At 40.3% G+C, this 21,899-nt stretch overlaps 1 protein-coding gene across 4 annotated transcripts in view; it reads left to right on the top strand.

The window, feature by feature from the left end:
* ADAMTS3 (ADAM metallopeptidase with thrombospondin type 1 motif 3) overlaps positions 1-21,259 on the top strand; it is a 261,134-nt gene extending 239,875 nt beyond the window's left edge. For all 4 annotated transcript variants that reach the window (XM_025435584.3, XM_049093050.1, XM_025435586.3 and 1 more), the window contains 5 exons: positions 4,561-4,726; positions 6,988-7,120; positions 10,850-11,057; positions 12,709-12,826; positions 18,534-21,259. In XM_025435584.3, coding sequence (XP_025291369.1) covers positions 4,561-4,726; positions 6,988-7,120; positions 10,850-11,057; positions 12,709-12,826; positions 18,534-19,093 — 1,185 coding nt within the window. In that variant the 3' untranslated portion in view covers positions 19,094-21,259. The remainder of the gene's footprint in view (positions 1-4,560; positions 4,727-6,987; positions 7,121-10,849; positions 11,058-12,708; positions 12,827-18,533) is intronic.
* Positions 21,260-21,899: the final 640 nt, after the last annotated feature.

Here is a 21,899-nt window from a genome sequence, read left to right as displayed (position 1 = left end):
ATTTAAAGGGACCGGGAATGTGAAAATTTGAGTGTGATGCTAGCAGGCTTCTGAGATAAAGGGTCTCAGCCTGCCATGTAGAAACAAAGTAGGCCAACATGAAGGCACCATCTTTGACTCCTAACCCATCGCTTATGATGAGAAGTCAGCCTTGTTCATATTGCTGCTCTGTATGTGGATTAGCTATTTCTCTCTGGCTTCTCTTTAAAGATATTTTCTTTATCTTTTCGTTTCATCTTGTTTGTTTAGCCATTTGATTGTGATATGCTTAGCTTGCGATATTCTTTGTCTGTATCTGGCTTGGGGTTCACCAAGCAATTGGTGATTTTAGTTGATGGGTGAATTTTTTTGTTTTTACCAAATTTGGGTTGATTTTCCATTTTATGCCAAGTCTGTTTTACCCCATCTCTCGCTCTTGCTAGGACTCATTTACCCATATGTTAAACCAGTTGAAATTGTTCCGCACGTCTGCTGGGCTTGTCCATCCTTCTGTAATCACCCTTTCTCTGTTCTTCAGATTGGATAATTACTATTGAGCCATGTTCAAGTTCACTGACTGTCTTATGTGATCTCCAATCTGTTGTTGAGCCCATCCAGTAAATGTTTCATGTCAGATGGTATTCTTTTCTTTTCTAGAATTCCCATTTGGTGCTTTTTTAAAAAAAAAAAAATCGTTTCCATTACTATGCTGAGATTTTCATATATTTTACTCATTATGTCTACCGTTTCCTTGAAATCCCGTGTCTTCATGTTGTCTGCTTCTACAAGCTACTTTTTTTCTGGGTTATGAGTCACATTCTCCTGCTCCTTACAATTTTTTAAATGTGCATTGGACATTATGGATGGCAAATTGTAGGACATTTGGTTTATGTTGCCTCTTTTATAGGCAGTTGGGTTTTGTTCTGGCTGTCATTTCCTCCTGATCTTTGAAGCTTGATTTATTCTTTGTTAGGGCTGGTCTGTTTCAATTCTGTCCCTATTCTTATGGCATGGCCTTTCTGATGCCTTAACTGAATATCTGAAGTGTTAATGAGCCTTGTCATCTGGCTAGATAAGAACTCCCATGTCCCTAGCGCCACCCGACCGACCTTCAGTGTCTCTGGTCCTGCTCCCAGCCCCACAGCAGACACTCGCTGGTAGACAGTGTGGTGACTTGGCCTGGACATGCACAGACCAGCCTTTGGTCTAGGATACATGCAGCATCTGGGCCACCCCTGTGTGCAGCCCCCCCTGTTTTTAGAGCCCTGTCTGCAAGTTCCAAACACCACGCTCCATCTCCTCAGCTCCTTGAGACTGCTGGCATGGCTTGGGCTCCTGCTTCCTGTGTAGGACCCAGAACCTGACCCTATCAGGAAGCCGGGACCTGGCCTGTTTCTATTCCCACAGGGATCACTGTCCTTCGCTGTGTTATTCATTGCTGCCCCACCCCCACCTGCCAAAAGTTCCCTTATATGTCTGTCCAGTCTTACTGTTTTTAATATCAGCAAGGCAACTCTATTACTCCCTCAAGGATGAATGCAGAAGACATCTACGTGGTTTGAAAAATATTGTATTCTGTATTCAAATATTTATTGAATTTATTGAATATTTTCTCTGTAGAAAATATTATCCTCATTTGAAACTGAATCTTCCCACTCAATATTTTTTTTCTTTGAAAATTATTTCCCTTTGACAAAGTGTCCAAATCTTTTGCCCATTGTTAAAGTGGGTTATTTCTTCTTCTTCTTTTTTTTTTTTTGAGTTTTAAGAGTTCTTTATATATGCTTGATATATCCATTATGAAATATGTGATTTGTCAAATATTTTCCTCTAGTTAATGGTTTTTTTTGTTCTCTTACTAGTGTCTTTCACAGAGCAAAATATTTTAACTATCCTGTTGTCTAATGTATCAATTTTTTCTTTTATGAATCAAGATTCTGGTGTTTTCTATATATATATATTTTTTTTTTCCTGCCTAATCCAATGTTAAAGCATTTTCTTATTTTTTGGTAGAAGTTTTATAGTGTTGTATTTTACATTTGGGGGTGATTTTTATATAAATTTTGTATGATGTTAGGTTTTTAGTTTTGAATATGGATGCCTAAATTACTTATTACCGCATAACAAATTGCCCTGAACTTCTTAGCTAAACACAAAGCAACGTTTATTATTGCATAGTTTCTGTGGGCCAGGTATCTGGGAGCTACTTAAATGGCTAGATGTGGCTCAGGGCATCTCATGAGATGGGTCTTGGCTGTGGCTAGTCACCCCAAGGCTCCACTGGGGATATCTGCTTGCCTGCTCAATCACAGGGCTGTTGGAAGGCCTCAGAAGATTCCTTCTAAGCTTTTACATGTGATGGCTGGTGGGCCTGGGTTCTTCACTATCTGAGCCTGTCCTTAGACTCCTTAAGTGTCCTTATCACTTGGGAGTAACATCCCGTTTATGAGGCTGTTGTCTGTTTGCTGGAGGCAAGTCACTGAATCCAACCCACACTGAAGGGGAGACAAATTAAGCCCTACTCATTGAGAGGAAAACTATCAAAGTATTTGTGGACATGTTTTTAAATCCACTACAATGACTTGTTCTAGTACCTTTGTTGAAAAAAAATCGTCTTTTTTTCCATTATCTTTTCATCTGTGCCAAAAATTAATTGTGCATGGTTATGTAGGTTTATTTCTGTCATTCTATTTCATAGGTTATATAATTTAATAGCAAAAATATATACTAATCAAAATTTTATTAAATTTGAATGGTTGGAGATCAGAAGCTCCATTTCACTCATATAATTACACTGCATTCTTTTCCAGTGGCACAGATGTCTGGCCTCAGAGCCCTGCTGCTAACCACCATGATAGCCTACCTCAAGGCTTTGTGCACTGATAGCAGGGTGACTGCAGGGAACAAGGAATCAGAGATACAAGGAAACTTGTAGTTAGGACGGTAGGGTTGTAGACAATGTAGAGCAGTGCTCTATCTTTTCCTCTCTAAAGGGCTGGAACCCCAGGCTGGGAGCTCTGGAGCATGGCAAGTAGCTGGCTGGGACTGAAAGCATTAGGCATCTGGCTAGAATATAAAATCAAAGAGTAAGGGGAAAAAAAAGCGAAAGGAACCCAGATAAGCAAATCCTTCATCCTAGCCGGTTTAATATTACTTGATTTCTCAAACAAAAGCTATTTCTAAAAATTTAGTGTAAAAAAACTAGTGAATTGCACATGCTTTTCCCTTTGTATAATTGACATAATCCTATAAAAGCTAGTATATGAAAGTCGATAAAAGCTTATTTTAAAAAAAAAAGAGTATGTTGCCCTAAACAATATTAAAGAGCAAATAAAAAAACTAAGAATATATTTGCAATGCTTATTATAAAAGAAGGATTAATGTTCTTATTACATAAATTACTTAGAAGAAAAGGTATATATACCAATAAAAAAGAAGGCATGACACAAACCTGCAGAGAATAGCAGCCAGAATACAAGTGACTAATAAACCAAGAAAATTAGACTTTACTATTTATCAAATAAATAACAATTAAAATAACAATCTTTTGCCTGTTTAATTAACAAAGATGAAAATTATAGAGTATGTAGTGCCAAATGGGGCCCTTTTCATCATATACCCTCATTATGAAAGTAATAATTGTTCTAACTACTTTGAAGGGTTATTCATCAGTTTGTTATAAGAGCTATAAAAAGCACTCGTACCCTTTAGCTCACTAAAGAAAATCAGAAATCACCACAAAGGTGGGGGACAAATTCTAACCAATACAAGTATTTATTAACAAGTGAATGGCTAAATAATGCATGCTACCTTTAGGATTAAACACTGTGCTGACATTGAGAAGTATGTTTTCAAAGAATATTGACTATCTTGGGAAATGTACATGACACGTTAAGTGAAATAAGCAAAGCCTAAAAAACAACAGAAGTGACTTTGGTTTTCTCTCGTTTAGTAGAATCATGGATAATTTTTATTTTCTTTGTATTTTTCCATAATGTGTACATGATGCTGGAGGAAGCATTATTTATCTTTATCATCATGACCAAACAGTTATTTTAAAGAATAATTTTCAAATGCAGCAAGAAGATATATAATAAGTTAAGGAAATCCACAGTGAATCTTTTTTTTTTTAATTTTTATTTATTTTATGATAGTCACACAGAGAGAGAGAGAGAGAGAGAGACGCAGAGAGAGAAGTAGGCTCCATGCATCGGGAGCCCGATGTGGGATTCGATCCCAGGTCTCCAGGATCGCGCCCTGGGCCAAAGGCAGGCGCCAAACCGCTGGGCCACCCAGGGATCCCCACAGTGAATCTTATTATAAAGTTATTATTTTTATTATATAATCTCATATCAGTGTGTTTTTTTAATATTTTTATGGTCAAAGTGTTATATATTTACCTTTTTATTTCCTTAAACAGGGCATATTTTTATACTTTTGTTGATAGAACCATTATAGTTTTAGAAACCGCGTGAAAGTTTTCCAGTTTTAATAAGAGTGCTATTCTGAAATATTTATAATTTTTATTGGAAATATAAACCCCTTCCGATGACTTACCTATCTATTTCATGTGTACATTAGATCATACCTCAGGAGAACGATACCCATTCCAGCCTGACTTATAAGTACATCATCCATGAAGATTCTGCACCTACAATCAGCAGCAACAATGTCATCCAGGAAGAATTAGATACTTTTGAGTGGGCTTTGAAGAGCTGGTCTCAGTGTTCCAAACCCTGTGGCGGAGGTAAAAATTGAACATACGTATCCCGTTCAAAGTAATTCACAGAAAAGCCAGTTATCCTGCTTCTACCTTAAAGATTGCCTCTCATTGAGGCCACAGTCTGAGAAATACTAAACATAACAACTAAAACATAAGCACCAAGCATTTTTACTGAAGTCTCTGAATCTACAAAGGATGAGAATCCGTTTATCACAGCCTTGAAATTCTCTTGTCTTTTTTCCTCAGGTTCTTTTTGTCTTCTATTCACATGGTGGTACGTTTAATGACTTCGCTTTTTCCCAAATCCTCCCACATTCAGTGTCCTGTGGTTCTGGCCTTTCTTCTTCTCCACTTTTACTTTCCATACCAGCACATTTCTTTTAGTAATGAAAGAGCTATTAGTTGTACCAAAGGGAGCAAGTGGTGTTTTAAATGCTCTGTTAGTGTATCAGTACTCAAAATGGCTCGTGAGGTCAGCAGTGTGATTGCCTGTATTGTACTGATTGGGAAACTGAGGACAGGTACGTCATTTGCCCAGACCCTAGTGTACAGACCTGGGTGTTCCAGCTTCTGGCTACGTTCTCAGTGCACTGGGCTGCCTTTCTGCCCTTTCTCAAGGAAGTCCATGAAGCATCCTCAGAGTTTTTCAGTTTCTCACTTCATCCATTCCTCTGGTTCTGAACGATAGATGCTCCAGGGCTGAGCAAGCCTAGACAGAACTTTCCCCAACAGGCAGGAGAAGGCAAAGGGCTGAGCACTGATGCTGAGTAACCAAGAGCAAAAAAATTAGAGTAAGGAAAGCCCGTGTCAGCCGTTTATTCTATAATTTAAAATTCAAGGACGCATTTGTAAAGAGGATTTTTTTTTTTTGAAGTGGAGGGGCCATAAATGTTTTTAGTTAATTATTTAAAATGACACTTAATCCATTATAAAATGCTTGTTTAATTTGACTCTTCCCTTCTCTGCTGCCTCAGCATCTACCCAGTTACAAGGCTTGCCAGATACACCTTTGTATAAATGTCTGCCACATCTATTCTTTCCTTACCGGGTTTCCTTCATAATTTTGGAAGGGAAGATTATTGCAAAAGTCTTTTAATAGTCAACTAATTTGTTTTTTTCTCTTTTTTCATTCTAAGGTAATCTTGAATGAATGGCTGAATGACCGAATGAGTAGAATTTATATTATTTTCCCAGTTTAAATCCTGTGGCCTCCTAATGTGTTGTCCTGAAGACACAGCATCGTTTATGTATTATTCCTGCTGAAAGTGCATAACCTGAATCTAATCATTAGGAGGCTGCATTTTTATCATTAAACAAAACTAAATTGGGGGACATTTTTTTAAAACAAGTGGCTTGTACATCTCGAAAATATTCAAGATAAAGAGGCTCAGAAACTTCCTGCTTAATTCCCTGACAAGCATAATCCATGATCAGAAAAACACTGCTATGGAGAACATTTAGGGGCAACTGGCAAATTTTGAATATGGTCTATATATTAGATAAGAGTATTCTATCTGTTAAATATTCTGATTTTAAAAATTATGTAGTAGATGTGCTTGTTATGGGCAGTATGCTGAAGTAGTTAGAAGGGAAGGGTCAGGATGCCAGCAACTTACTCTCAAATAGTTCCGCAACATTTTACATATATCATATATATTGCGTATTACAAATGACCTATTACATATGTAAAAATATATGTGTGTGTACCTCAAATATAGTGTCGTGTAATACAAGGTTAATCTAGACTCAAGGCATGCAGATGTTCATCGTGCTTTCCTTGCAACATTTTTGTAGGTTGGAAAGTTTTTTGAAAATGTGCTTCCCTCTCTCCCAGTACTGTGTAAATTTCAAGATTCTGATCAAGAAGTGCAGCTCTTGTGAACAGTCCCTGCCCCTCCTCCAGCTAAGTTGAGACCCTCCCCTCTGTGCCCCTCTGGTGCCCTCTACAGTAAATTATTTACATAACTCTCTAAAAGCCTGCATCCTGGGTATTGTCGCAACGGTTGTCAAACCTGTCCCTCGCACGGACGGTGCGTGTGCTCGGGGCCTAGTTCATTCGCACATTCACAGCTGCTGTTTAGTCATTTGTAATCTTTATTAAACGTAGGCCCTGAAAAGTTGAGAGTTTTGTTTATGTAATTGACTTCTGGACCTCCCGCAGCTACAACAGTGCCTGCGCCCCCACCCCCATGTCATCAGTCAATAGTTGTTGAATGAGTGAATGACCAAATATGTAACTGAATGAATAAGTGAGTAAATCCAAAGAAATGTGCTTCCTTTCCTAGGTTTCCAGTACACTAAATACGGATGCCGTAGGAAGAGTGATAATAAAATGGTTCACCGCAGCTTCTGTGAGGTCAACAAGAAGCCAAAACCTATTAGAAGAATGTGCAACATCCAAGAGTGTACACATCCACTGTAAGCAGTTATTTTAACTATCGTGTCCTGAGGACAACATGAAAGGGATTCAAATGTCCTTAGTTGTTCTCCATTTTAATTTTATTTTTAGCCAGAGCTAATAAACATACCCGGTTTAAATAATCATGATCATTTCACAGGAATTGTATAAAGCTGCGGTTCTCTTGCCTTTTACCATTTCCCTGCTCCTCAAAAACAGCCATATTCCAGCTAGGATGCTTCTTTTGATATCTGGTAACTCCTCGTTTCCAACTTTCTAAGTAAAATGTTTTTATATCGACTTGATTTTGGGGGGGGTGGGGGAGGTTTTGCATATGATGTATACTGATTTTCCAATGTGGAAAGTGAAGACTTTAGCATTCTTTTAAAATCCTTCCCCAAATGCATACCCACAGCCCAGACTTCTCCCTTCCTGGGCATTTCCAATATTGTTATAACCTGCCTTTTATTGATGTTGATGTCCAGTTTCTCTTAACAACTTCTGTCTCTCCTAACAGGTGAGTCGCTTAGCTGCTCGTCTTTCCTTGTGAAACTTTGTTCCTCCTAGAATTCATGAATGCCTTGCTTTTTATGCTTTATTTTCTACCACTTTTCATTATTTCATCCCCAAACTGTCTTTCATGAGTATCAATCTCCTATAAATACTAAAAACTCAAATATCCTGTCACTTGCAGCTTCTTAGAGATCTCTCTCAGAGAGCTCAGTGTCTTCCAGCTCTGCCCTGGACTTCTGTCCGTTCGGGGTTTCTTTTCCTCTACCTAAATCTTCCTACTGCCTCTCTTTTCCATCACATCTCCTGGTTCCTGAATTTCTTGTCTTCTTTTCATGTATTCATTTGTTCTGGTAGACCATGTCTTCCAGTAGCTTTCTGAAAAGTGTATATACAAAGTGAAAATTTTTGTGTAAAAAAATTCTCATATACCTACGAAAAGTAGCTAAGAGATTAAAGTATAAGGGTATAGAGGTAATCTTCTACTCTCACTCTTAATCATTTGGATACAAACCCATATAACTCCAAACTATAGTGTTTATTCTTTCAGAATTTTGAAACCATTGTTCCATTGTTTTCTAGATTCCCATGTTGCTGTTGAAAAGTAATTTGCTCTCCTGGTTCTCAGTGCTTTCTATTTTTGTTTGTCATTCAACGTTTGTAGGAACTTCTTTTTGTTCCCAATGTCCTGAAATTTCACAGTGATGGCACTGCCTTGATGCTCTACTTTTCTCATCCATCCTCCTCTGTACCCAAAGACTTTTTGAAGCACAAAACCAGTATCTTTCATCGCCGGGACATTTTCTGGGTTTTGTTTTTGTTTTTGTTTTCTTGAAATATTTCTCCTATATTTTTCAATGTGCTTTCTTCTGAGATACTTGTAATTAGGATTCCTAAACAGATCTAGTTTACTTTTCTTTTCTCATCTACTGTTTATTGTTCAACTGGCTGAAATGTTCATTTTTACAACCATGTTATTAATATCTAAGAGCACTTTAATATTCAAGCACTCTGTTTTGCTCATCACATGTTCCTTCCTTTAAGACATTTGATGCTTATTTCACAGACGTGATATTTTCCTTTATCTCAAGGATTATTTTATAATACCAAAGATTATTTTCTTTTTTCAGGCATTATTTCTTTTGAGTTCTTTTCTTCTGTTTCTTTTTTTCTGCCTCCGTCATTTGTGTTCGAGGCTTTCTTTCTTTCTTTTTTTTAAAAAAAAAGATTTATTTATTCATTCATGATAGAGAGAGAGAGAGAGAGAGAGGCAGAAGACACAGGCAGAGGGAGAAAAGGCTCCATGCTGGGAGCCCGATGTGGGACTCGATCCTGAGACTCCAGGATCGCGCCCTGGGCTAAAGGCAGGTGCTAAACCACTGAGCCCCCCAGGGATCCCCTGTTCGAGGCTTTCTGTCTGCTGATTATTGGCCGTTCTTGCGTACATAAGAATGCAGTGTTAAAAAGGCTGCTTGGAAGCCTGCTTCAGCTTCATGGTCAAGATTTGCTTGCTGGTGGGCTTCAGTGTGGGAAGAGCTGGCTGGGCTATTTCATTGAAGACCCTTAATGTATATTTAGGGCTTTTCTCATGAAATGATCAGGTTCCAAAGAGCAGAATCCATCTCCTGCCTAGGGAGCATAAGCCCATTTAATAGCTGTTCCAGAAGTTTGTATATGTACAGGTAACTAGGGTCATCTCACTGTTCCTTATGTGGATTCTTACAGAATCCCCTGCCTTCACTCTTTCTCTGTTGTCTCTTGACTACGTCTGTGTCCACAAGCTAAAGGTCCGCTTTACCTTCTGCACAGGTCAAATCATCTGCTGGGCTAGGGGAGGGGCAATCAGCCGGTGGGGGGTGAGGATCAGGAAGTGGAACTGTTTCCAGACAGACTCTTCCTCAGTCCTGTGTTTTCAGCTCTACCTTCACCCAGCTTCACAGTGTGCCCTTTCACTGGCGGCCACCACCCAGCACGTTTCTCAAGTTATGCCTCCAAGTTAGTTTGCCTACCAGCTTCTGCTGCTGAGTTAGACTTCATCCTTCTTAGGTCGGCTGAGCTGGTAGCCGTATGTCCCACCACTTTCTAGGCTCCAAAATTATCTTTTGGTGCCTTCTATCCATTTTTTTTTTTTTTAACCTTTGTGGGTTTATGCCATTTTTCTCCCTCGTTGTCATCCTAAGAACTTCAGGAGGGAATAGAGTTAACTGGGAATATCTAGGACTATGAAATGTATACTTCTCATGTAATATCGGTCTTCAAATATCTGTCTTCAGCTTTTAGTTACCCCAGTACATCCTGCTGCAAGTTTGACAAGCTAAAGCCATTCTAAACTGGGAATACCAAAGACTATCAAGGTTTTAGCATGATTGTATTTTTGTGCCCTATATATGTGAAAAGAAAGAAAAAACGGAGAGGGAAAGTTACTCTGGACAGGATAAAGAGTATGCCTCAATTACATTCTGACAGATCAGTGAACCAGATGGAATCACTGGTGACGGCCTTTTGGGACCTGGTAGCCCCACGTCATGGAGACCTGTTCATAATAATGCATCTGCGGCTGATTTGGAGAGTGCTGGGGCATTGATGACACAGAATTTGGCAATGTCCTATGGGAGATCTTTTTGAAAATATCTTTTCAGAAATCTCTCTATTAGGTGCACTCAAGCGCTGGGTGCACACTAGCTTTACCTTTTTGTCGGGCCAAATAAAAGTCCGTGTGAAGAACGGAATTTTCCAAACAGGGCAGATATGTCAGGCAGCCTTTTCCGCAGCAATTGTGGGAATGGAACAGCCGTCTCAGTTAGAAGGCTAGAACGTCAGTCGACTCGGGATTTCTTGAAAAAGCAGCAGCAGCCAAATCGGTGTGTCTCAGCGAGTATCAGATGGATTGGCTTTTTAAGTTTCCTTTCAGATGTTTAACACCCAGGAGGCAATTTGGCTGAGAGCAAGTCGGCATATTTCTGAAAACTGCCGTCCTGCCCGCACCTGGCCCGGCAGCCTGACCATGAGTTTCAGGAACCCTCTGTCTGTCATTGTCTAGAAAAAGAGGTTTCCCAGTCACAGGGAGGCAGGAAAATGCCCCGGCATTAAAAGCAGGAGTGTTGGGCCTCTTCTGTTAGAAGATTCTCAGACTTTTGCCTCGTCTGACGCACAGAGGGCAGGAAAGGCTAGGCGGCGAGCAGGAAAGCGGGCGCAGCCACTAACCGCTCCCCCCCCCCCCCCCCCCCCCCCCCCCGCAGCTGGGTGGCGGAGGCCTGGGAGCACTGCACCAGGACCTGCGGGAGCTCCGGCTACCAGCTGCGCACCGTGCGCTGCCTTCAGCCCCTCCTGGACGGCGCCAACCGCTCCGTGCACAGCAAGCACTGCCCGGGCGAGCGGCCGGACCACCGCCGGCCCTGCAACCGGGTGCCCTGCCCCTCCCAGTGGAAAACGGGGCCCTGGAGTGAGGTGGGCCACCGCCCTGTGTGCCTGGGTTCGTGTGTGTGTCCGCGCGGTCGCTCTTGCAGCGTGTTTGCACTGGGCTCCGGGATCAGGTGGGCATCGTGTGAGCTGGAACCTGCCACGCGCTTTGTCACCATCAAGCAGCTGCAGGTGCCGGGAAACAAAACGATCTGCAAACAGTGCTTGCACTTTAGAGGAGCCGGTAGGGGCGAACCATGTTGGGAGGTGTTGTGACACCGAGGAGCCAGGAGGTGACTGACCTCCTGTTTAATATCTTTGTTGACGTCACCCTTCCTGCCGGAGGATTCCAAATGCCTGACAGTGAGTGCGAGCCCTGCCCCATTCGGCACCGCACTAACTCTTCTTCTCCTTCCCCCCCCCCTTCCTCCTCCTCTTCCTTTTTTTCTTCTTCAAGTATAGTTGACATGACATCACGCCAGTTTCAGGGGTACAATGTAATGATTCACTATTGCAGACGTTCACCACAGTAGGCCCCGCGCTCACTTCTCTTGCTCTTTTGTTCTTTTTTCCAACTCTGTCTTCCAGTTTGAGCAACTCCTTACTCTTCCAAAAGGGCTGTGCTCATTGGAGTCCCCCCCTTTCAGCTGATGGCCCTCCCTCCCCCCCTCCTGTCTCACCACCCCTTCCTCCGTATCCACTCCTGGCTCATTTCCAGAGTCCACCTCCCAGCGCTGCCTTTCTCACGGTCCTTCCCCTACATTCCAGAACCAAAGAGGCCCGCCTCTAGCATGCCCCTCGTGATGTGATAGTGTGACTTTTGTCTTGGAGTCCAGGCTTGCCACTGGGCCTCACATTTCTCAGGGACTGTGCATTGCTTCCCCACTCCACAGCCAGTACCTGTCCAGTCCATGGTGTTGGCTCGCTGGCTCAAGCTCGTGTTGCCTGAATTAATCCCACATCTTTGGCATTTCTAAAGATTCAAAATGAGGAATCATGAAATCATAGGAGAAGAACTTAGAGGAGGAAAGGACATCAAAAAAGCAGATAGAGAATGAAGGAAAAAAAAAAGAGAGAGAGAATGAAGGAAGACGTGGAGGGCAGGCCCAGGGAGGAAGGAACAGGCAAGTGAAGGTCACCTGCATGGGACCAGAAGGATAACTCCTATCTCTCCTCCTTAGAGTCCTGAATGAAGGCCCCTCCCTTATGGTTCCCCTATAGCTTAAGATGTTCTTGGATTTAATTTTAGAGCAGTTAGCCCCTTCATTAAAGAAATTAATTTATGGGAATAAAATAAAAGTAGTTCCGAAGAAGTTGAATTAACCAAGGTAGCCTGTCAGCAGATTCTGCCATCAGTGAAGAAGGTGAAAGAATGGGAAATGCTTCCTGCCTGCCGGGCTCAGTTGCTTTAGGAACACCATCTCCTTTCCCATAGTCCCACACCAATCCTGAAGCAAGTGTTACCCTCAGGCTTCAGAGAAGCAGCAGTGTCTCCAGGCTGGTCACTTATGAGGTCAGGCTGTAAACCCATGGTTGCCTGTCTGCAAAAGAGTACAGAGAACGAACTGCAGAGCTGTGCATGCGTGTGTTTCCGCGTATGCGATGTGCATGTGTGTGTGCATGGGTGTGTGCACAGAGAAGGGGAGGAAGGTGCCCCTGGTGGAATAACCCTCTCTGATCGCAGCTTTCGTTTCTCCAGTGTTCCGTAACCTGTGGGGAGGGCACGGAGGTGAGGCAGGTCCTCTGCAGAGCGGGAGACCACTGCGCCGGGGAAAAGCCAGAAGCCGCCAGACCTTGTCAGCTGCCCGCCTGCAATGGTAGGTGTGACACCCATTGGTTTCACTGTCTGACAATAGTTTTTGAGCCTCAACAAGTGGAATTTCTGGACAAACTCTGGAACTTGTTTGCTTATCAAAAAGTAACCTAAGGAAGAGCGCCTGCCTTTGCCTCGGGTCATGACCCCTGACCCCCGAGTGCTGGGATCTGTTTCCCTCCACCCGCCCCCGCTGCACCGTGTGCTGTCTGTCCTCTCTCTCTTTCCCCCGTTCATCTGCTTCCCCCTCTTCCCCACATCACCCCACTTCGGTCATCACAGGCTTCCTCTTAAAGGCCAGTCACCTGAGTCTGTACCCGATGACGGTGGTGGATGCTGCTGTCACACTAGTGAGACTTGGAACTAAAGAGGTTGCCTTTTCATCGGCCTGCAGCATAAGAAGCCATTAATTAAATATTGGCATCTGCTGAGTCGTCCTTTCTTCTCTTCAAGGAGATTGTCAAGGCACTATTTTATAAAAAAAAAAAAAAAAAAAAAATTTTTTTTACAATTTTATTTGTTTATTTATTCATGAGACACACAGAGGGAGAGACACAGGCAGAGGGAGAAGCAGGCTTCCTGCGAGGAGCCCCATGCAGGACTCAGTCCCAGGGCCCCGGGGTCATGACCTGAGCCAAAGGCGGATGCTCAACCACTGAGCCACCCAGGTGTCCCCAAAAGCTTTTTTTTTTTCTTGAAGAAATTTCAGGTCAAGTCCATTTATTTACTTATTTATTCATTCATTCATGAGAGACCCACAGAGACAGAGACAGAGAGAGAGAGGCAGAGAGACAGGCCCAGGGAGAAGCAGGCTCCATGCAGGGAGCCCAACGTGGGACTCGATTCTGGGTCTCCAGGATCACACCCTGGGCTGAAGGTGGTGCTGAATGGCTGAGCCACCCGGGCTGCCCCAGGTCAAGTCCTTTAAACTTAAATTACTTCGTTTTAAATTTCCATTTGAAATGTGTGGCAGCAAGAACAAGCACGGCCATGAGGGGGAGACAGAGGACTTTGATATTTAATCATTTTCTCTGGAAAATATAATTGAAAATTTCAGACAGGAGACAAAGCAAACAGAACAAACTTCACCCAGTTAGAAGCTGTAAGATTTACTGTTGCCATGATATTTTTTTTTTTTATGTATTACTGCCAAGAGGCTGAAAACTTTGTGGAGTAAACTTGATTCTTAATAGTTGGTAGAGCTATGTATTTCTGCAAATATGCCCAATTGTCAGCAGGAATTGCTTCTTTTCCTTTAGCTAACAGAAAGTATTTTATTTTATTTTTTTTTAATTTTTATTTATTTATAATAGTCACACACACACAGAGAGAGAGAGAGAGAGAGGCAGAGACACAGGCAGAGGGAGAAGCAGGCTCCATGCACCTGGAGCCCGACGTGGGATTCGATCCCAGGTCTCCAGGATCGTGCCCCGGGCCAAAGGCAGGCGCCAAACTGCTGCGCCACCCAGGGATCCCTAGAAATTATTTTAAATTGTAAAACAGAGGTACAAATGAGATGGTGTAACTATGTTAGGGATTCCACAGTTTAGCTGCTGTCTTGCTCTGAGATCCAGGCCCAACAGCCAATTCTTGGAGGTCGTAAAAGGCCGTATGTTTCTATCACACATTTCAAGTAATAATTCCCATCAGTCTCAAACTGCGATTAAAATGAAATGACTTTTTGAGACCTTGTGTAAAACCGTTTTCCTGAACTTCTTATAATGATTTGGGCATGGAACAAGAAGGCTGAAAAGTTTCCTTAATTTTAACGATTGAGTTTCTCATGTGGATCCTTCCCCTAAGCCCCACTTTGATTGTGCTATTTCATTGTTGCTGTTAAGCTCTTCCCATTTATCCTGGGATGAATTACCGTAAAGTGAATGTATTCCTTTGCTCTTACCTGTTTTTTTCTAAGACTATCTGGTCCTTTTCCTCCTCTATCCAGAAACATATTCTGGCCCTAACTAGACCCATGTTGTGAACCAGTCCTTGCGATGCTGAGGTGCTCACACAGAGGGGAGTCTCATATGTGGACCCTTCTTTAATACAGAGAGAATAGGTCATGTTTTGAACTGGGCTGCAGAAGGGGGAGTGGAGGGGGCGGGGTGAGGGGTCAGAGGGAAAAGAGTACAGGGTCAAATAAAGTCCTCTCATCCCAGGGCCTAGAGCCTGAAACATACAGGAAGAAGGAATTAATATTCTTATTTTAAGATACAGGCATAGAAAAAGTAATTCAGAAATAATAAGTATATTTGAGGGGAAACCCATTAATGTGACACGCAGGCATTCACAACATAATTAGATGATTACCTTAGCTAATATAAAATATGCAGAGATGTCATACTATCTAGTATATCTGTAAGTGTCGGGCAAACACAGATCACTCCACAATTTGGGAAGGGGGCATGGTATTATAACTCTCGTAGGTAGTTTTATAATTTGTAATTGGTAACAAATATAGTAATTTTATCTCAGTCTTGCCAACTGACTGTCCTTTTTTTTTCAAACTTTAGAGAAAAATTTTTTTTTTAATTTCTTTAGGAATTTATATAGGAAAAAAAAAGGAATTTATATAGAGGTTCCTTATCTAGCAATAGAGCATGACCCAATAATACATTGTAATTTTGAGTGATTGTAGTATATAAATGCCACAACTTACAATGCTCCGTGTTTATGAATCAGACATAGAATCCATATTTCTTTGTTGCACCATGTTTGTGGGCTTTGCAGAGGATGTGCCCTAAAATGGCTGAAAATAAGTACAAACTAACTTGTCCATGGGCTCAACATTTGGATTTTTTGAAATTTAATTCTTATAATGTGTACTCAAAATAAATTTAAAATCCTAAAAGGAGTGTACACACACATGTATCAAGTGTTTTATGAGTGTCAGGTTAGTACTCTATAAACAGAAAGTGTTATCAATTCAGTAAAATTAAATTTAAAAACTATGAATGATTCAAAAGGAAGTTGGCACATTTTACCCAAATTTATGCTTTCAAATAATAAATAGCCTAAGAATATTTGGTAGTAAAAATGTAATTATTGCATTGACTCTGGTCAACGGTGTTTTTTTTTTTTTTCTCCACATTTTTAAGATTTAATTTGTTCCATTAGGTACTTAGAATTTATTTTGATTTTTATTTGTGTATTTTTTTCAAAGAGTTATTTACTTATTTTGGAGAGAGTGAGCAAACAAAGGGGAGGGGCCAAAGGAGAGGGAGAGAATCTCAAGCAGATTCCCCGCTGGGCCTGGATCTTGACCCAGAGTTCCATCTCAGGACTGTGAGATCATGACCTGAGCCAAAAATCAAGAGTCAGATGCTTAACCAGCTGAGCCCTGAACTAGCTAGGCATGCTAGTATTTATTTTGATTTTAAATTTAAATTTAATGTAGAAGCTAATCTACTAGAAAGCCAGAAATACCATAAAAAATAACAGCAACAACAACAACAACAACAGAAAAAAAAAACAGATGTCCCTTTATATCCTAAAAAAGTATTTGTGGCAAAATGAATCCTATTTTCTCATTCTAAAATCAGATAAATATAAAATAATAAAATAAAATAAAATAAAATAAATAAAATAAAAAAATAAAATAAAATCAGATACATGTTCCTACTTGGAAGAGAAAAGTACCCTCAATCTGCAGACTTTTGATGGAGACATTAAAAATAGTGGTCAACCTAAGTGATTTTCACAGAAAAAACTACTTATTTCAATGAACATATCCAAAAGTTCCTTTTTTTTTTATTGAAGTATAATTAACATTTAACATTATATTAGTTTCAGGTGTACAATATAATTATTTTATATTTTTATATATTGCAAAATGATCATAACTATAAGTCTAGTTAATGTCTATCACTATGTATAGTTATAAAATTATTTTCCTTGCCATGAGAACTTTTAAGATTTATCCTCTGAGCAGTTTTTAAATGTGCGATACAGTATTATGACCTGTAGTCACCATGTATACATTTCATGACCATGACATTTATTTTATAACTGGAAATTGCTACCTTTTGACCCTCTTCACCCATTTCACCCACTTCCCAAACCCCACCCCTGGCAACCACCAATCTGTTTGCTGTATCAATGAGCTTTTTTTTCTTTTAGATTCCACACACAAGTGGAATCATGCAGTGTTTGTCTCTCTCTGTCTGGCTTATTTCATTTAACATAATATCCTGAAGATCTGTCCGTGTTGTAAATGGAAAGATTTCATTCATTTTTATATTTGAATAATATTCCACTGTATATATAAATATATATTATATATATATTTCACAATTCTTTATCCATTCATCCATTGCTGGACAGTTAAGTTTTTTCCATATCTTGGCTATTATAAATAATGCTGCAGTGACCATGGGGGTGCATATATCTTTTTGAATTAGTGTTTTCATTTTCTTCAAATAAATACCTTTTTGGGGAATTACTGGATCATATGGTTGTTATGTCTTTAATTTCTTTAGGAATATCCACACTGTTGTCAGTTTACATTCTCACCACTAATTCATATCTTTAATGCTCTTTTGGACAATTCCAATTAATGTCAGATTTTACTTAAATTTTTTTATATTCCTACACAATTTTAATTTCTTTCTTTTATTTGCTGTTTAGTTGTATGTGTTATTTTTTTTGTATATCTTTTATTGGAGTTCGATTTACCAACATATAGCATAACACCCAATGCTCATCCTGTCAAGTGCCCCCCTCAGTGCCCGTCACCCAGTCACCTCGTCCTCCCACCCACCTCCCCTTCCACTACCCCTGGTTCATTTCCCAGAGTTAGGAGTCTCTCATGTTCTGTCTCCCTCTCTGATATTTCCCACTCATTTTCTCTCCTTTCCCCTTTATTCCCTTTCACTATTTTTTATATTCCTCAAATGAATGAGACCATATAATGTTTGTCCTTCTCCGATGGACTTACTTCACTCAGCATAATACCCTCCAGTTCCATCCACATTGAAGCAAATGTCGGGTATTTGTCATTTCTAATAGCTGAGTAATATTCCATTGTATACATAAACCACATCCTCTTTATCCATTCATCTTTCGATGGACACCGAGGCTCCTTCCACAGTTTGGCTATCGTGGCCATTGCTGCTAGAAACATTGGGGTGCAGGTGTCTCAGTGTTTCATTGCATCTGTATCTTTGGGGTAAATCCCCACCAGTGCAATTGCTGGGTCGTAGGGCAGGTCTATTTTTAACTCTTTGAGGAACCTCCACACAGTTTTCCAGAGTGGCTGCACCAGTTCACATTCCCACCAACAGTGCAAGAGGGTTCCCCTTTCTCCACATCTTCTCCAACATTGGTTGTTTCCTGTCTTGTTAATGTTCCCCATTCTCACTGGTGTGAGATGGGATCTCATTGTGGTTTTGATTTGTATTTCCTGATGGCAAGTGATGCGGAGCATTTTCTCATGTGCACTTGGCCATGTCTATGTCTTCTTCCTCTGTGAAATTTCTGTTCATGACTTTTGCCCATTTCATGATTGGATTGTTTGTTTCTTTGCTGTTGAGTTTAATAAGTTCCTTATACATCTTGGAAACTAGCCCTTTATGTGATATGTCATTTGCAAATCCTCCCATCCTGTAGGTTGTCTTTTAGTTTCGTTGACTGTTTCTTTTGCTGTGCAGAAGCTTCTTATCTTGACTAAGTCCCTCGATGTATGTTATTGTGTCTTTTTTAAATTTTTGCAGATGAGCCATGTTTGGGAGACAAGTCTATATTCTGTCAAATGGAGGTGCTCGCGCGGTACTGCTCCATACCAGGTTATAACAAGTTATGTTGTGAGTCGTGTAGCAAGCGCAGTAGCACCCTGCCACCACCATACCTTCCAGAAGCTGCTGAAACTCATCGTGATGCTATCTTTAACCCTAGCGACCTCCATGGATCTCTAGTGATGCCCACGTCTTTGGTTCCTTACCAGTCAGAGCCCCCTGCTGAGAGGAAGAAATCTTTGGGTAGGATCTCTTCAGTGGGAGGCCCAGATGCAGTCACTGCTTCCAGACCAAACAGTAAACCTGATGGTGCTAACTTCCCCCAGAGGAGAGCTCTGCAAGCAGGAAGTAAGACTCTGAGACTGGTCTCCCCAGCCACCAAGAGCGGCCCCCTCAACTCATCTTCAGAACCGGCTGCTGCCCGCCTCCTGGCGGTCAGTGATTCAATAGGTGCTTCTTCTCAGGCAAGAACCTCAAAGAAAGATGAAAGAATTATTGACGAGAGACATCCAATAAGATCATCCACTTTGGAAAGATGAGAAAACGAACCTCAAAGGTTAGAAGTCAGAGGAAAACCTGGACAAGCTCCCTCTCCCCATGGTGCATACAGCTTGTTTAAAGTGTAAATCCCCATAAACTGTCAACTCATTTTGTCTGTACGTGTAAGAACAAAAAGTGCTGGTTCACTTTCTCGTTGCTTTCATCCTCCTTTTGTTCTGCATCGACTCGTTTACCAGAATTCATCGAAAGGAAGCACCAAAGATTGTTAATAGGAGGAAGATACGTTGCCAAGCCTGTTGGTCACTCTCTAGTGCAGCAAAGGGACTGGAACCAATTATGTATATCAGCTGATTTCTTATTTTTCAAAAGTTACACTAAAAATAAGAAAAGAGGTGCCGACAGTTTACACTTTAACAAAATATTTTGGAAATGGAGCAAAAATTCTTAGACTTGTATTCCTATTTATCTATATTAGAAGTATTGTATGAGCAAATTTGCAGCTGTTGTGTAAATATTGTATATTGCAGAAATCAGTATTATTTTAAGAGATGTGTTCTCACATGGTTGTTTACTATATTACATTTCTGGATGTTCTAGGTGCCTGTTGTCGAGTGTTGCCTTATTTGATATTCTGTGGGTTGATTTTCAAAGCAGAATATAATGAATAAGAAGTTAGACCTATAGCTACTGAAATGCAAAGGGTTTTGTTGTGTGGTTTTGTTTAATCAACAACGGGATACCTAAATTACAGAAAAAGAAAAATCACATGTGCTGCAAAGATACAAATTTCAGCTTACCTATTACCTTCCATGTTTTAAATAAAAAGCAATAGGATTGATGTTGTAGTATACTCATGGTTCCAGAAACAGAGACTAGTAAGTTAGCTTGTGTAAAACAAAATTAAAACCCTCTTACCAGGACCTCAGTAGGCACCAATGAAGTGGCCTATGTTCTTGTGTTGGTTTTTCTTTTCCCCTTGTTGACATATTCAGATGGTTATACTCAATGTACTGTAATAATAACAAAAGAAAATGTTTTGAGATAATTTGCTTGTATGTTGGTAGCTGAGAAAAGCATCATTGAATTAGAATTGACACCCAGGTATAGTAGTCCTTTGGGGCTTTGGAAGAAGATGCAAGAAAGTATTTGTCAATGGTTGCAATATTTATTTTCTGCATGGTCCATATTCAAAGGTTCGCAACTACAATGCATCTGACTGCAATAGTGTGCTAGTAATTTATGTCAGTGGTCACCTTGCTCACAGTGAAGCCAGAAATGCTCTCTCCAGGGAGTAGATGTAAAGTACTTGTATATAGAATTCAGAACTGAAGATATTTATTAAAAGTTGATTTTTTTTTCTTGATAGTATTTTTATGTACTAAATATTTACGCTAATATCAATGACCTATTTTGGTAAACTAGAGAGACATAATTAGAAATGCACATTTTTGTGTGTGGTGGAGAAATTTAAACAACAGCCAAATCAAAGAACTGAAATTAAACAAATTTGATGTCATGCAAACTTTTTGCCTTTTTAAAGTAATTGATACAAAGTTAACGATTTGTTCCCTTGTGATGAAACATAAAACAGTATAGACTCAGATAGCTGTTTAATGAAATAGTGAATTAGAAACATTTTTTTAAGTTTATGCATGAGATAAATACTTAAGAGAAAAAAAAAAGAAAGTGTTGTGAGCATAATGTTTTTGAGGTCAGTTCCTGAACTGTCTAAAACTATATTATGCAAACAATAGAGATGTTAACCTCTCCAAGCACAGAATGTGCAAGGACTTTTGCCTTTTAACCATGGTAAACTCACAGCTTCACCTATTGACTCTATACCTCTAAAGAATCGCTGCTACTTTGTGCAAGACTTTTAAAGTTTAAATGAATTAGGTGAATTCCAGGTAGTAAAACAATCTCTGAGCCTCAAGTAGAAGTCATTTTTTTTTTTTCCTCAAAGTTACCCCAGTATGAAACTCTCTCTAGTTTCCTTGCATATGTATGCATCTGGTCTACAGGAGAATGCAGAGAAAGAGGATCACACACATACACCTCCCATAACGATGTACATATTTGTTACACTTCTGATCTTTGAGCTTCCTTTTCTACTAAGCTAAAAATTACGTTTTATCAAAGTGTACACTACTGATGCTGTTTGTTGTATTGGGAACACGTAGCAATAAAAATGTTAACAAAATGTAGACCTGGCTCTCTCTAGATTTTATCATTAGATTCATCACTGATTAATGGAAACTTTTCTTTCCTCCTTCAAAGTTGAAATAGTGTCATATTCATTAGCTACTTGGAATTTCTCTGACGAGGCTCGAATAAAGTGATAGTGTCTCCTATCCTCACACCAGGATGTATCATATTTTTTTTAATTAAGAAAAAGAGAGACTATGCATGGTGGCTTTTTGCTTAAATCCATCCCACAGAACCATGAAGATGCAGAGAGGAAAGGGCAATAATGCTACAATGTATGAAGAGTTTAAAAAGGGGGACTTCATTCTTTCAAATGTGCAATCCCAGAGTGGTTTTTAAAGAAAAGCTGTCCAGCAGCTTTTGACCCTGATTACCTGAGGATTGCTGGGAATACCTAACACATGACCTGGGAGTGTGGACAGAAATGGGGCATCAGGGCAGTGGGAGGGCGGGGGTGGTGGTGGTTTTCGTTATATCACAGAGAAGCACTATATTGCCATGGTTATTACCAGTTTAAAGAGCAAAGGCAGACCAGCTCCAATCTGAAGTGCGCCTGTACCTTTATACCTGAATGATCCTGGGTAACCAGACTGAATGTCAGTTTCCTCGTCTGTAAAGAGGTAAGGCAGAAATATCAAA

Source organism: Canis lupus, chromosome 13, assembly GCF_003254725.2.
Source record: "Canis lupus dingo isolate Sandy chromosome 13, ASM325472v2, whole genome shotgun sequence".
In the NCBI taxonomy this organism is placed as follows: Eukaryota; Metazoa; Chordata; class Mammalia; order Carnivora; family Canidae; genus Canis; species Canis lupus.
Note: the sequence above shows the minus strand (reverse complement) of the source record. Positions and strands in the feature narration are given on the sequence as shown.